We start from the raw sequence: 16,366 nt of genomic DNA, 5'->3' as shown, positions 1-16,366 counted from the left end.
CTCCAGATATCCTCTTTTTTTATAATATTTGTATTATTAATTATATTTGAAATGTGTAACGTTAACATGACAGTAATTTAATGCGGCCTTTGTAATAATATGGCCAGAAGGAGCTACTTTAGCACTTCAAGACTGTTTTGAACAGACAGATTGGGGCATGTTTAAGAAGGCAGCTACTTATAGTCACCAAACAGACCTACAGAATTACACAGAAACAATGACTGCCTACATCAGTAAGTGCATCGATGATGTTACAGTAATCAAAACCATCACAACATGAGCCAACCAAAAGCCATGGCTGACAGCAGAGGTTCACGAACTGTTAAGTGTCCGTAATCATGCTTTTAAATCTGGAGATAATTAGCACTAAGACAGAAACAGCCAATCTCTACCATGGTATCAAGGAAGCAAAACTGTATGCCAAAAAAATCAACTGCCATTTCTCAGACACCAAAGATGCAAGGTGCTTATGAAAGGGCATTCAGGCCATCACTGGCTATAAGCCACTGCAACAGGCCTGTGACAATGACATCTCCCTTCCAGATGTGCTGAATGTATGTTATGCATGATTCAATGCACTAAACAACGAACCAGCAATGAAGTCCCCCCCACCTTCCAGTGACCAGGTGCTTCATCTGTCCATAGACAGCATGAGGAGGACCCTGACCAGGATCAACCCAAGCAAGGCAGCTGGGTCAGACAACATACCAGGCTGTGTACTCGACATACCAGATTGTGCAGCACAGTTGGCAGGGGTCCTAACAGACATTTTCAATACATCTCTGAGACAGGCTGTCATCCCCAATTGCCTTAAGACTACCACCATCATATCTGTGCCCAAAAAGTCACCTGTGTCCTGCTTAAATAACTATCGTCCAATAGCATTGACCCCAATCATCACAAAGTTCTTTGAGAGGTTAGTTATGCATCACATCAAATCCAGCCTTCCCACCTCATTAGACCCACTTCAGTTCGCATATAGAACCAACAGATCTACAGATCCTCAGCCTCAGAGCTGTGTGCTCAGTCTGCTCTTTTTCACGTTGCTAACTTACGACTGCACAGCCAATTTCCAAGCCAGTTTTTTGGAGTACACTTCTCGGAAGACTTAACCTGGATCACCAACACCACATCCCTTGCAAAGAGGTACAAACAGGGTCTTCACGTCTTGCAATGGCTAAAGAAAGCAAGATTACCGACGCCCATCTTAACATTCTACAGGGGCACCATCGAGAGTGTTCTAACCAGCGGCATCACTAACTGGTATGGAAATTGCAGTGCCTTAGATCTCAAGACTCTACAACAGATAGTGAATGCAGCTGGTAAGATCACCGGAGTCTCTCTTCAATCTATCAAGGAGATCTACCAAGCACGGTGTGCAGGGAGGGCCTCCAGGATTGTGAATGACCCTTACGACCTGTCACATAGCCTCTTTAATCTTCTTCCCTCTGACAGAAGGTATAGGAGTATCTGAGCTAGGTCTGCCAGACTGTGCAACAGCTTCTTCCCACAAGCTGTCAGAATCCTCAACACTTAGAGGTACTCCGTGCAATCTGGAACTGATATAAGTAACTATACACATATGCACACCCACACACACACACAAACACACTAATGACAATAGAAAAGACTATAAAACAAAATTGCTGCTATTCTATATCCTGGAACACTTGAACACTGCTTAAAACTCTTTCTTAATGATGCATCGTAATGTTTTAATGTGTAATCTGTATATATGTCCAAATCTGACCATGTCTCATTGTTTCATTGTTTTCAATGTGTATAGAAGAGAAAAAAAAAAACGTTTCTGTTTATGTATACACTGTGGTCCATGAGAAACGATATCTCGTTTAACTGTATTGCAACTGCTTATGGTCAAATGACAATAAAGCTCCAATTCAGTTCAATTCCTATAAAGCCAAACGTAAATGTGTAAAAATGCTGAACAGTTTTATGGAGAAAAATATTGACCGACTAGTAATTCCAGTGTTGTCTAGCAGCATCAGAACTGTTTAGTCAACTAGTCGACTAGTTTCGCTCATCCCTAGTTGTGAATCTTGACTTGTGGATGGCAGCTACGGTGCGGTGAGAAAAATCTGAACAATTTGGCTAAGAGGTTATATATATCTTGTTAACTGTATATTGTAGTGCCCACAATAACATAACCATTCATGTTAATTATTGCGACATACCGTACTACCGAAAACTGGCACGTCTATTCTCCTTGGGTCTTTTTGTCATCTTGAACTAAATCTCTTACCATTTTATTTAACACTTATCCTATACAATTTTTTAAATCTTCAACAAATTTCAGATCCAAGTCTTCAGTCCAATTCCCACAAAAGTCACCAATTTATTTTTGACATTTAGTCTAGGGTTTTCACAAAAAGCCTTTTGACACAGACTTGTGCATGTATCATTGCCTCAGTTCCTGAAGAAAAGAAAACCACATAAATTTGGTTAAAGTATAACATTCTGGTCAACATTTCAAAGTATTAATAATGGTCCATCTACCCATAGTATCTTGTAGCCAGACTTTTTACTTGACATGTGGCATGCAGTCTGGTCCACAGTGTATAAACTTGTACCATTGACTAGTTCTTCCTCACAAGCACTAAGGCTGTCAAATTAAAATTCGCGATTCAAATATTTGTCGAATTTAAGATAAAAATGCACACAAATGAAAAACTGTGCATTTGAATTTGAGATGTGTGCAAAGCACTGATGATGACGGAGGTCTTTGGTCATTGCATCTTGCTCTCTTAACAGCGTCTCGCAACATAAGCGGCTGTTCATACAGAACCATTTTTGTGTCCGTCTGCACTCTTTTCCCAGAGTGGCAAATGCGGCTTTATTTAAAAATCACCATTGGGGTTGCTGTGACCAAAAACATCTGCACAACCTTACAATATACCATTGGGTGTGCTTTGCCCCATAATTGCTGCTTGCATTTATTGGTCTGTTTTACCTGCTTATTCTGTTTCCTTGGTGTCTCCTCAGAACCTGCGTGAAGCTCAAGTGTTCAGTCTGGTGGCAGAGCGCAGGAGGAAGTTCCAGGAGATCATAAATCGCAGTAACCACGAGGCCAGTCAGGCAGTGCGGCCCAAGTCCTCGTCCTCTCGCTGGCTGCCGCCGGGCTCACCGCCGCAGCTGGTCACTGAGATCCTGGAGATCCGTGAGAGCATGCTGTCTCTCCTGGTGAAGCTCCACCAGAAATTGTCTGCCAAGCAGAACTCTCTGTCCCTGAGCTGGCTGACCGAGTCGGATCCAGCCCGGCACACACACGGAGACGGCCTTACAGCCATCGAAAGAATCCTGGCCAAAGCTGCGTCCCGCAGCCAACACAGCAAGAGATGTCTGCAGGAGATCTGCAGGAAGGTGTGTCCACCCATACCACCCAAGAAGAACAGTCCTGGAGACAAGAAGAACATGGACAAGGAGGAGAGGTGTGTGTTTATTTTTCAGTTCAGTCATTAAACTACATGAAGCAAGCTGATGGGTCCTTGGCATGTAATCTGTCAGTCAATCAACTTGCCTACTCCTTTTTTGTCTGACATTTTAAAATGTCTTTCCTCTGTCATTTGCTTGTAAGCCAATCTGACTGCAGCACGCTACGAGAGTTTTCACTCTGAAACCGTCCTCTTCCCCAGCACCACCTCTCTAAATGTGCTTCAGGGGGATTGTATGCATGTCTTACATGCTCAACACATCATGTCTGTGTATTTTTGCAAGTCTTTGTACTATCTCTGACATACTTTAGTCTTGCGTAGCCAAACTGAGCCAAAAGTCTGGTACACCTGGTAGTTTATTTTGGCCAAAAGACACTTGGACAGAAAGAGACTGACAGAGTGTTTCCCCTGTATGCATTCAACAGCGGTGCACCGCTGTGTAGATGATTTGTTCATGAACTAATCAGTCTTTTTAAACGAATCTTTTAAGTTAACGAATTGTTCTCTTTCACCTCCATACACTCATCTTTCTCGTTCACTGACGTCTCTCCCTTTCGAAGCCAATGAGCTCTTGTTTGAAACACGAGACTGCTTTGGTGGTTTTTCATGCCTGTAAAAATTGACTATAGCACGGACCAGTGGCATTCGACGTAATTGAATCACTGATGATTATTTTTAAGCTAAAATTGTTGTCTTTTTGTATAGGCATGCACAGCAGTTCACAAAATGATAGCTATGCTTTGTTGTCATTTGTGGGGAAAACACTTATGATGCTTAAACACTCTGCTGAATTCTCTTAGCAGATTTGTAGATACGCAGATTTTAATAAAGTATAATTAGACTTGTTTTGGTTGACACTCTCAAAACATAAAGACGTTTATTTGTTGCCACCTACTGGTTTAACAAATATTGTCACTGAACAAATCTGAATGACAGACAGAGGAACTTCATCTAGAGTTAATTCACTTTACTAAATAAATATGACACTTATTATAGTAATAGGTTTTTGTGGTGTTGGATATAACTTAAAATTATAGAAATTGTAAAATGATTGATTCATGTTCTATCATTTTTGTTAATAAATGGAGAACAAAAGGCATGATATGGGCAGATGAAACGTACTGCCAATAATTAGAAAGTTATAATAGTATATGTTTTGTCTGCATTCAAGCGATTTTGGTTAATTTAATAAATGTTTATTATAGAAAATGACAAAATTCTGAATGAATATTAGCTGGCTAGCTTAAATGATGCAAAAACACATTTATTCACATTTAACTTGGAATAGCATTATAAAATAGGGATATATGATTTCCTTTAAAGCTTTAAAAACTGTGAGCGGCAGGGTTAATTAACCCACCGGACGCTTCTGGCAGACAACATGGCACGTTCTCAAATTCAAAACAATTATTTATTTTCTACAAAGGTACGCACACACCGGCAAGTCTCAGCGCTAACATTCTGAAGTGCCACAGAGCGCAAGTCGCATAGTTTTCCATGAAATTAGACCCAAATCATTATCAAAGGACAAAGATTATTTACTCTAGTATAACTGGATAATATATTGTGTTTAAGTATCTTTCATAGAGCCTACACAATATATTTTCTGTAACAAGTCTGTCTTTTTGTGGTTTGACAGCTTGAATGAAAGACCTGTTCATGGCTGCATACAGAGAAATTGCATAATAAACTTTGTGCAGTTACACCAGTTTCACTAACCTGCAAACTCAATGTCACTTTGTTCATTCTTAAAGAAGTAAAATAAACCTTTGTAACTTTGGACTGCCATCTGCAATGCTTCAGTTCATCCTGTGTGTGTTTATGTGTGTGATCATGACCATGACCGGCTTCAGTTATATTGCCCTCTTGTGGTCTCCCAACACAAGTACACAAGACTGTTAAACAGAGGCCAACTGAGTGAATTGGAAAGCATGCCAATTGGCCTTCTAATTTACATTTTGGCTAATTTTAATATATCGATATTTTATGACATCCCTAGTTTATAGTATATGTGCTTTTCTCACTGTACTCCCAAAAATGTTGAATTCTTTCCACTGTGTTGACTTGTTGTTGGGCTCCATCCTATGACATTTGTTATCCGGTCTGTTCAGGCACATGCGCACTTCTCAGAAACCTGTCCTCACATAATGCAATAACAGTGGAAAATGAGACACAAAAACTTGACGTTCATGGCATTTCTATATTCGCTTAAAATTGCCTTATTTGGATAGTATAATGTGATTGGAATTTGAAGTGCACAATAATAACAGTTATCTCAAATAATCATGGTTAGATCAGATAATCATGATCAGATGATTATATAAAAATCACAACAGGCAATTTTACAACAGGTTTTGTCTGTACCACAAGCAAAACAAAATAGTTAAAAGAAAAATCATAAAATTGAAGGGTAAACTTGGTTTGGAGGGTGAACATTTCTAAAAGTATACATTTCAGGTATAAGCATTGCTGCACCCCTACGTTTCTGGGTTGTGAACCATTTTTTTTCTTTTCGAGTAAATTATAGACATCGTTATTGGATGTCAGCCATCACATAGCATATGATATAAAATAACATGAATTAAAATAATTACCTTGTAATCTGTATCAACCAGAATTTCATCATCAGTGTATCCCTATAATTAGTGAGCATTTCCATCAGACTTGATGAATACAGGAGTAAATGATGGTCAAATGCATCCTTCAAACAGTCATCAAATGTAGAGTGATCACAAGCCCGCGTCAACATTTAATTCCATCCCATTATCAGAGCCTTTGAAAATTGACACGTTTCATAATCCACAAGTCATAACTCTGATTTGCCTCTCATCATTGGTTGTTTGCTGCAGGCGTCAACGGGCAAGAGAGAGACAGCAGAAGCTACTGGCGGAGTTTGCCTCCAGGCAGAAGAGCTTCATGGAGACGGCCATGGATGTTGGTGAGCATGAGAATGAGCTGACCTTTATTAAAAATCTGAGAAATCTATCCAAGAGTTCAACAAGATTTGTAGATGATCAGATTCATGTTAATATGGCTGAATTTTAGGCTGACATATTTCTGATGTAAAGATACAGCAGGGATGTGTTTGCACCATAGACTGTATATAAAGATGGTCGAAGCATCTCCACTTCCTCCCCCTGGAAACGGGCACTGCCATCTTGCGCTGATGACGTCTCTTGTTCTGCATGTTTCATGGGTGGCATGGTTGCAGGAAGGCTGTGTGTGTGTGTGTGCTCCGTCAGAGCAATTCAAGCTTCAAGTAACATCTGGATATTTTTGTGAATCTATGGCAGTAGGGGGCAGTCAGCGCAGCCTCAGTTTGGGGCTGTATGGGAAACGTGCCACATCAAGAGCAGCAGAGATGGGGCTCTGGCAAACATGCAGTAGGCTATAGCCTTTCACCGATGATGTGCTATTACGCTCAAATACAGTTGCACCAAGCATAGAATACAGGGATCTCAAGACATGTTTTTCAAATCTCAGTGATTATTGATATGCGATTATTTTTTATAAATTATTTTGTAATTATCACGTAATTAATTTGATTGCAATTTTTATTCGATTGGCAGTCCTGGTCAAAATTTTGTTTAAAAGCCCCTGGATACATAAATAGTCATATGTGGTACCATTTGAAAGCTTAGAATCTGAACGTTTCACAGAACTCCAACACTTCTGCATTTATGTTACAATAAAAAAACAAAAGATTTGAAAACCACCATGTCACAATAAGTGCCACCATGAGGTGATGTAGGAATGTTAATATGAAAGATTTTAAAATAACACTAAATTAAACAAGCCATTTTCTTCTGTCTGTGAGCTTGCTTAGGTAAATAATCCAATGTTATGTCTCAGATGTCCAGAACAAAATGTGCAGTCCAGCAGATAAAGCATGATAAACAAATCGTCAGCAAAATATGTTCCCAACTACCAATGATAAAATATCATACATCAAAGATGAGGATCTCCACTTTCCAACGACACCTAAATTAAGCTTCTAGTCCACTCAGAGGCCAAGCAATTCTATGAAACAGTAGGGAAAGTGTGTTGGATCACAAAATGTACGTCTATGAACAAGCACATGGTGAGTGCTCACTGCGTTAGAGAGCCACATGCATTTCAGATCTGTATATTTTAATGAAAGGTGATGGAGGATTTCTTTTTCTAAGTTCTTGCGGAGACTGAATCACAGACTTCAAAAACAAGATTGAAAAATGTATGTTTATCATAAAATTGGAAATATATGCAATATTTTTAATGGCATGTATAAACACGGTACTCCTGCACAAGACCCTGAATAAACTACAAAATGCGGCGAAAAGATCAAAGGTGACCATCTAGTACGTGTTTAAATAGAAAAACAATTGGAAAACTGTGTATGGACACAAAAGCTTTTGGTGTGACCAGCCCCTTAGGTGAGCGTTTCTCCGATTAAGCAATGGGTTTTACAGCGCTTAACCAGGAAGTTCCTTACATTCTGTTTCATTCTGTTATGGTCCGTCTGTTTGAACAGCCCCTAGACTTTACCAACAAATTCAACCAAATACCACTACTATCTGAGAATATTATTAATGTGCATACAACTGTAATGAATGAAAAACACTGTTGTATCGCTTTTATTATGAAGCTTGAGTCTGAATAGGACTGTGTCTCCAGTGCAACACCAAGTTAACATTTGAGAACATAAATTGTCATATATATATATATATATATATATATATATATATATATATATATATATATATATATATATATATACTGATCAGCCACAACATAAAACCACGTGCCTAATATTGTGTAGGTCCCCCTCGTGCTGCCAGAACAGCACCAACCCACATCTCAGAATAGCGTTCTAGGGGTCACGTGACGCTCTCGTTCTGAGTGGCATGTTTTCGCCAAGCTCCTGCGAACATCGCGCAATTTTCTTATTTTTATTCCAAATTTGGTTGCTGTTACACTGTTAAATTTCATCATCCAACTCTCAACCATGTCAGGGACAGGCTCCGCAGCTTCCCAACAAGAAACTAGAAGGGGTCACACTACAGCAAAAGGACAACTGGCTTCTAACCACAGTAACATAGATGGCAGCTTGTCAGCAGAGCAGGCCAGCTTAGCACAGGTTGTAACTGATAACCTAAGTGTTTGCTAGATAAGAAATTTGCTCGTTTTGAGTAGACCTTGGACTCAATTACAACTCGATCAGAGGATAATACGAAACATATAACGGAGGAGGAGAGTCATGTTTCCCAGACTGAAGACAAAGTGGCAGAGCTTCACAACAAGATAGCGGTGCTTGAAAAAAACCATGCAGTCTCTTACTGAGAAAGCTGATGATGCTGAAAATCGTAGCCGGAGGGACAATATTTGGGTTGTTGGCCTGAAGGAAGGCACGGAGGGTCGTCAACCTGTTACATTTTTTCAAACATGGCTGCCCAGGCTACTGGATCTGGAGACAAAACATGGTGCTGGTAAAATCGACCAGGTGCACAGGACAATTTTCCCGCTTAAAACTATCTGCGCTCGGCCATTGCTGATTAAGCTCCACAACTACACGAACAAGAGTAAAATCCTGTCTGTGGCTAAGAAGAAGGGTCGTCTTACCTATGATGGATGTAACATCTTTATCATGCAGGATTGTTTGGTCAAAGTCAGGGAGGCGAGATGGGCATTCAACGACGTCTGTGCCCAGCTCATTCAAAAAGGAGTCCTCTATGTGATGCGCTATCCTGCTAATCTGTGCTTCAACTTTAATGGGGTCGATCACTCCTTTCGCCCGGAACAAGATGCCCAAGCGTATCTGAATGGGCTGGACTTCATATCTGTTGTGGGTCAGACCCCACTGGTTGGGATGTGTGTTAAGGTCAACTCTTTCAGCCAGGGAGTGCTCAGACAGACAGAAAGGTTCCCTTCATGGTAAATTTAAAGACTGTAATACTGACACCCCAGTTCACCCTGCACGGTGTTGAGTTCCGTTGATACTCCGCTGTTTGCTTCTACCTCGTTAAAATTATACAGCTTAATGTAATTTAAAGTGTCCCTTTTTTATTATGGATGGCACATACAGTGATTAATGCCACTTGTTTATTATAATGTGATAATTTGTTTGATGGGAGTGGGAGTGTTAGATTGAGTTGAACCTCCATGTTTTGGTGTAATGTGGCCACTCTTTTTCGCGTCCTCTACTTTTCTTGTACGTACACTGGGTTGGGGGTTGTTTTGCCAAACTTCTTTAATAGCTGGATTGTGCAGGTTTGGTTTTGTTTTATGTGTGGTTTAGTTCATTGTTCTGACCATCATCTATACTATTTCAACACCCCGAGTCACTTTCATACTGGAATTTAGACACTGCCTAGGCTATTTCAGTGATAAGGTAATATTTGTCCATGAGTGATCTTAAACTGATTAGCCTTAATGTAAAAGGCATAAAACATGTGGTCCAAAGGCAGAAACTTCCCTCTTGTTTTCGGAAGGAGAAATGTCAGATTGCACTTCTTCAGGAAACCCATCTCTCTGATATAGAGCACATGAAGCTGTGCGGAAGTCCAACAATAGGGGAGTTGCAGTTTTTCTCCACAAGAACCTCTCTTTTAAAATAGAAAAATCATAGGTAATGAAGGCCGGTATGTACTCCTTTCAGACTTGCTATATGGGAAACGTGTTGATTGGTTGTATTTATGCCCCCACAGCATATGAGTCCCAATTTTTTCCCAAATTACTTGCAGACATTTCTTCATTTTCATGCTCTTTTATACTCGTAGGAGGGGATTTTAACTGTGTTAGATCCAACCATAGACCAATCTCCTCTAAAATGTAACAGGTCAAGGAAAAGTACTAGGCTTTTAGAACTCTGCAATGATTTGGAACTGTTTGATGTCTGGAGGTTAATACATAGGAAGGGGAAGGACTATCCTTTTTTTTTTTGTTTTCTCAGCCATTTTCATGCATCGATCTGTTTTTATCATCAAGAGGGATGCTGGATAGGTGGAATGTTCTATTGGTATTACGACTTTATCCGACCACTCTCCCATTAAAATGATTGTTCACCCCCTGTATAGAGATCCATACAGTAGACAGTGGCGATTATACCCATCTTTATTGAGTTGCCCTCAATTCATGCAGTATCTTAAACAGCAATGGAAATACTTTATTGAAACCAATAAATCTCTCGAAACAGCCCGTCCCTTTTTTGGCAGTCTTCAAAAGCCTATTTGAGAGGTGCGATCATATCTTATACTTCAGCCCAAAAAAAAAAAAAAAGAGGCTATTAGAAATCAAGTAGAGCTCGAGAAGAAAATTCAGACTTTGGAGAGAGAATTTAAATTAATACCCTCCAGGGCTCTGCCTCAACAGTTGAGTGCAGCTTGTTCGGCTTTAGACCAGTTATTAACTAAGAAGGCTTAATCTTCTATCTTCTTTGCCAAACATAGACTCTACGAGTCAGGCAATAAACCAGGACGCCTTCTTGCCCATCTGACAAGAGGGAGGACAGAGGTTAATATAATATCATCATTAAAAGATAATTTAGGGGTTAACAGATTTGAAAACAAATATATTAATACAATTATGAAGGAATTTTATCAAAATCTTTACTCATCAGAATGCCACTCTGAAAGGAGGAGTTATTTCCTCAATAAAATTAAGCTCCCTTCCCTTACACTGGAAGAACTGGCGGACCTCTGCAGACCAATTACGGAAGAGGACGTTCTTAATACCATTAATTCCTTAGGGGAGGGAAGGCCCCTGGGCCAGATGGTTTCTGCCTGGAATTTAAAAAAAAAAAATGGGAAGAGACATAGTTGGACTACTCACTGAAATGTTCGCAGAATCATTGAAAAAGGGTCAGCTTCCACCCACTATAAACAACTGCTCTCTTGGTTGCTGGCCAGAAGACTCGAGGGGGTTCTCCCCAATCTTATAAACACTGACCAACTGGCTTTATACAGAATAATTTCTCTATTACAGATACAAGGAGACTTCTGAATGTAATTCAGTACACCAATCAGCAACACTATGAGGCTATTTCTGTGTCACTTGATGCAGAAAAAGCCTTCGACAGGGTAGAGTGGGGGTACCTGTTTGAAGATTTGCAGAGATTTGGTATAGAAGGCGATTTTTTTAAATGGATCCAAATTATTTACTGTTCCTCTACATCCTGTGTCATTACTAACGGCTTGTGGTCAGATCTTTTTGTACTTGCTAGGGGCACCAGACAGGGTTGTCCGCTTAGCCCACTTCTGTTTGCGCTGGCCCAGGAACCTCTAGCTGAGGTTATTAGACAACATGAAAGCATAAGAGGCATCTCAATAGGGGGTACTGAGCACAAAAAAGCGTTGTATGCAGATTATATTTTGCTGTTCTTATCATCCCCTGAATCATCTTTACCAACAAATGCAGTCATTATTTGATGAGTTCAGTTCAATTTCAGTTTACAAAATTAACTTCAGGAAATTGGAAGACTACCACTAGGCAATTTTAATACTGACTCTCTGATGAACTTCCCCTTTAAATGGTCTAGCTCAGGATTTCTCTATTTTGGGATTAAGGTGTTAACTGATTTGAATAAACTGTGGGAACTCAATTTTGCCCCGATCATCCAGGCGGTGGAAAAAGATTTGCAGCGCTGGCAAGCCTTTCCTCTCTCGCTTTTTGGTAGGACAAGTTGAATCAAGATGAATATTCTCCCTCGTCTATTGGATCCTCTTCAGATGTTACATCTTTGGGTGAGCAGGAAAGTTTCTGCAGATTCTAGATTTGTATTGCATGGCTGAAAACCCAGACAAAAGTTGAAATTTCTTGCAGACACTATTTGAATCAGGATTTTGCTCCCGGTATAGGTTCACTACTCTTTAAAACATGGCACAGAAAGGGGATTCATGTGGTGGGGTGATTCCCTAATGTCCATCCAGCAGGTACAAAAGAGGTTTGATCTCCCTAAAGAACATAATTATGGCTATCTTCATATTCAGCATTATATCATCTCAAAGCGGAGATCCCCTTCAGACATGCCACTGTTCAATGACTTAGAGAGTTTTTTAATCAATACAAGTAATGCTGCTCATTTTATATCTAAGCTTTATTCTTTCTTATACTGTCATGTCCCATGACTTTTTTTTTTCTTTTTTTCTTTTTATAGATATTCGCCCCTTTTTCTCCCCAATTTGGAATGCCCAATCCCCAATACGCTCTAAGTCCTCGTGGTGGCGTAGTGACTCACCTCAATCCGGGTAGCGGAGGACGAATCTCAGTTGCCTCCGTGTGTGAGACCATCAACCCACACATTTTATCACGTGGCTTGTTGAGCACATTACCGCGGAGACATAGTGTGTGTGGAAGCTCGCCACACTCCCCACCGACAGCGAACCACGTTATAGCGACCACGAGGAGGTTACCCCATATGACTCTACCCTCGCTAGCAACTGGGCCAATTTGGTTGCTTAGGAGACCTGGCTGGAGTCACTCAGCACACGCTGGATTCAAACTCACGACTCCAGGGGTGGTAGTCTGCATCTTTACTCACTGAGCTACCCAGGCCCCCTTGTCTCAGGACTTTTGAATAATGTAGCTCATAAATGGGAGAAAGATTGATGTAACAGATATATAGATGACGACTGGTATGAGGCCACTAAATGTGTGAGGTCCACTTTTATTTGTAACCGTCTCAGAGAGACCCAAGATACTACATAGGATACATATAACGGCAGTTATAATGAATAAAATTGATCATAGCATATTGGCCCTCTGTGTGAAATGCCATACAGACTTAGGGACTTACCTTCACTGTTTCTGGAAGTGTAAATACATCTCCAGATTCTGGAATTGTATTGCTTGTGAAATCAGCACCATTCTCCAGATAAAGCTGAAAAGGGATCCTGGTCTCTTTTTACTGGGCCTGCCTTCCAAAACGCAGGCAGTAACACTGTCACTGGACTCATCAGGTTACAAACTGTTAGATAAATTACTGCTTGTGGCAAGGAAATGCATTCTTAATAGGTGGATATAAGAGACTGCCCCCTCTGTGACTCAGTGGTATAAAGACATTTTTGCTGTGCTCTCCCATGAGAGAATGGACGCTCTGCTTAGGAGTAACGTTCAGTACTTTCGGAATTTATGGTCTCCATTTATAGATCACTTGACTTTAGACTTTACAGTTCTGTGTTTCGGCTAGTGCACCTGGAGAGGAGGATCTTTGAAAATCTATGGGGGGGTGGGGGTTGTTATTTAGTTGTATTTTTCATAGTGACATGTATCAGTATCCACAGTGTGTCTGTATAAATTTAAAAAATTGAGAAGGAGAGGAAAAGGAAGAAAGGGGAGAAAAGGAACGAGGGAAGGGAGGGAGTATAATCTCAGAATGCTATTCTGAGATGCAGGTTGGCGCTGTTTTGGCGGCACGAGTGGGACTTACACAATATTAGGCAGGTGGTTTTAATGTTGTGGTTGATCGGTGTGTATACACACTGTATTATGCGCTTGACTTTGGTTTAAAATGGAATGCAAATTTTTTTAACAGCCAGGAATGTTCTTTGCAGTAATATACTGTAACACTATGGGTATTCATTGTGCCCTCTTGTAAACTAAGGAAACAAATTTGATTTAAAAATCTGGTGAATGTAGTTTCTCAGCCCAGTTGACAGCCTACATTACATTGCATTTTTTAAATGTCACTTTAGAAGCAGTACATTTTTGTTTTTGTTTGCTTAAAATTCCCTTATTTGGACTGTAAAATGTGATTTTGAAGTGCACAATAATCACTGTTAGCTCAAATAAACACAATTAGAACAAATAATTACAATCAGGTGTAATAATCGGCATAGACCTACAGCAAACAAAACATTTTTGCACTCAGACTGTAAAATAGGTATTGAGTTTAGAGGTCGTGATAAACTTGCAGGCTGAAGCTGTGGGTACTGGGCAGTAATCTCATTCTCTGAATGAAGGTGACTCTAACCACCTCCTTCCTGCCCTGCTCACTCCCTTAGGTCCTGTTAGCACAAGCTTGTGTGATTCTCAGGGGTGTATGGTTCTGGTGCGAGCGCTAATGGTCCTGTGGACACAGAGAGAGAACACACAGACACTGTGTTTAAACAATAATACAGCCCTACTGTAATGTCAAGATCATATTTACACATGACCACCCATGTGCAGGGGATATTTTTACAAGAATCTCCTGATCTTCACTAACTCTGAATTTGTAGCTGTAGGATGTGTTACAGAAATATACAAAGGAGACCTTATGTATTGAGTAGTGGTCAGCCAATAACCTTATTGGTGTGCTGCTAGTATTCCATGCCTGAATATGTTGTATTTGTGATGTTTGGGAAGTGAAATGGGAATGGTTAGAGTTTAAATAAAATTGTGAAAGTGCAATAATTTTTCTAAATTGTGGATTTCAGTTTCTTTTGTTCAACTGGTAGAGCATGGCACTAACAGCGACAAGGTCATGGGTTCGATTCCCAGGGAATGCACGTACTGATAAAATGTCTACCTTGAATGCACTTTAAGTTGCTTTGGAATAAATTAACATTTTATGGTTAGAAAGATGTAATTTAAATGAGAAACATATCTGATCTGTTTAAAGAAACAGGTTTTGTCTTTGTTTCCCATCAGAAGTCACCAGCGAATGCTAGTGACGTTGATATTTTGTTTGAAATATTACCTTTAGACGGCCGTGTCGGATGTCCTTACTGACATTGAGCGCTGTCTGTTTTAAAGATGTGTTTGTTTGAGGATAAAACACACTCTTGAGCTCTGCTCTACGGGCTCCATTTGTTTTCCAGATTGCAATCAAAGGTCACTGTGGCACTTGGATATTTGCATTGAAATTATAATAAAAGATCTGTACTCCTAGTAATGACTGTCAGTGCAGCACTGGAGGTCTTATTGCAGGAATAAGAATGGAGTAGAAACTGCAGAAAAGGTGTTAAAGTTTGTTGATGTACCAGTAACCCCCAAATCAAAATCCTGCCCCTCTTGGATCAAATCGGCATTTCGAACACACAAATTACTGCAAGTTCAACCACTCTCCACATTGTTTGCGATAGCTTGCAATTTTGTATAATTTCAGCAATTGTTCCACATTAATCGTGAACCTGGTTTTATTTGATCGCTTCTCCATGTTTGACATCGGCAGAAAAATCGTGTGAAGTTTACCAATATTCATGCATTTTATTTATTTTAGTATAACATTTCTGTAGTTTTGAAGTTACCTAAATACGTATCTGTACCATCGTTTTCTCCTTTCTTTTAAAATAGCCTACATATACAGTAAGGGTTCAGAACGGCCATTTGTTACCACAGTCAGAGCAATTTACAAGCTGTTGCATCAGTTTCCACTTCCCTTTTTACACAGATAGTCTGTTTAAATAGACTGGACAAATTAAAACTACGACCTAAAAATCCACTCTTTTGCACAAGTTCCCAGCTACTGATTTCTGGAGTACTGGAACACCAGTATTTTATTAGTAGGCCTGTACAGATTTATTTATCATTCAAATATGGATTGGCTTAGAATACTGTAGGTACAGTAGGTACTGTCATTTGCAGAAATTACACCAAAATAATCAGAAAAAATTGCTGCAAAATCCTGGTTGTCCAAACAACTTGATTTAACGTGTTACTTTAGTGCGATTAAGTAAATGAAAAATAAGGTGATAAAAACATTTATGGAATTAATCATGCCCCGACCTGTACATAAATTCTGTAATTATTAATGTTCATACTAACGGAACGATTCAAGCTTGATGTACCACTTGGATGCAGAAGGGGGCAGTCAGCGTGCCAGTTGCATAGGTCAAACCAACAAGCAGGCAGTCTAGCCTTCCACAGATGTGCTTTTGCGCTTGAAGACAGCTGGACAGTGCTGGGATCTCAACGCATTTTTTAAAGTTTAAAAATGACGTTTATCTTGACACGTCCTAAAA

The 16,366-nt window shown here is 39.9% G+C and overlaps 1 protein-coding gene across 2 annotated transcripts in view; it reads left to right on the top strand.

The window, feature by feature from the left end:
* The window catches only part of LOC127446818 (E3 ubiquitin-protein ligase ubr3-like), a 168,332-nt gene that overhangs the window by 76,899 nt on the left and 75,067 nt on the right, over positions 1–16,366 (top strand). For both annotated transcript variants that reach the window (XM_051708064.1, XM_051708063.1), the window contains 2 exons: positions 3,001–3,446; positions 6,299–6,387. In XM_051708064.1, the coding sequence (XP_051564024.1) occupies positions 3,001–3,446; positions 6,299–6,387 (535 nt within the window). The remainder of the gene's footprint in view (positions 1–3,000; positions 3,447–6,298; positions 6,388–16,366) is intronic.

The sequence above is a fragment of the Myxocyprinus asiaticus genome, chromosome 10 (assembly GCF_019703515.2).
Source record: "Myxocyprinus asiaticus isolate MX2 ecotype Aquarium Trade chromosome 10, UBuf_Myxa_2, whole genome shotgun sequence".
NCBI lineage: Eukaryota > Metazoa > Chordata > Actinopteri > Cypriniformes > Catostomidae > Myxocyprinus > Myxocyprinus asiaticus.
The sequence above is the reverse complement of the archived record's forward strand: the minus strand, read 5'-3'. Positions and strand labels throughout refer to the sequence as shown.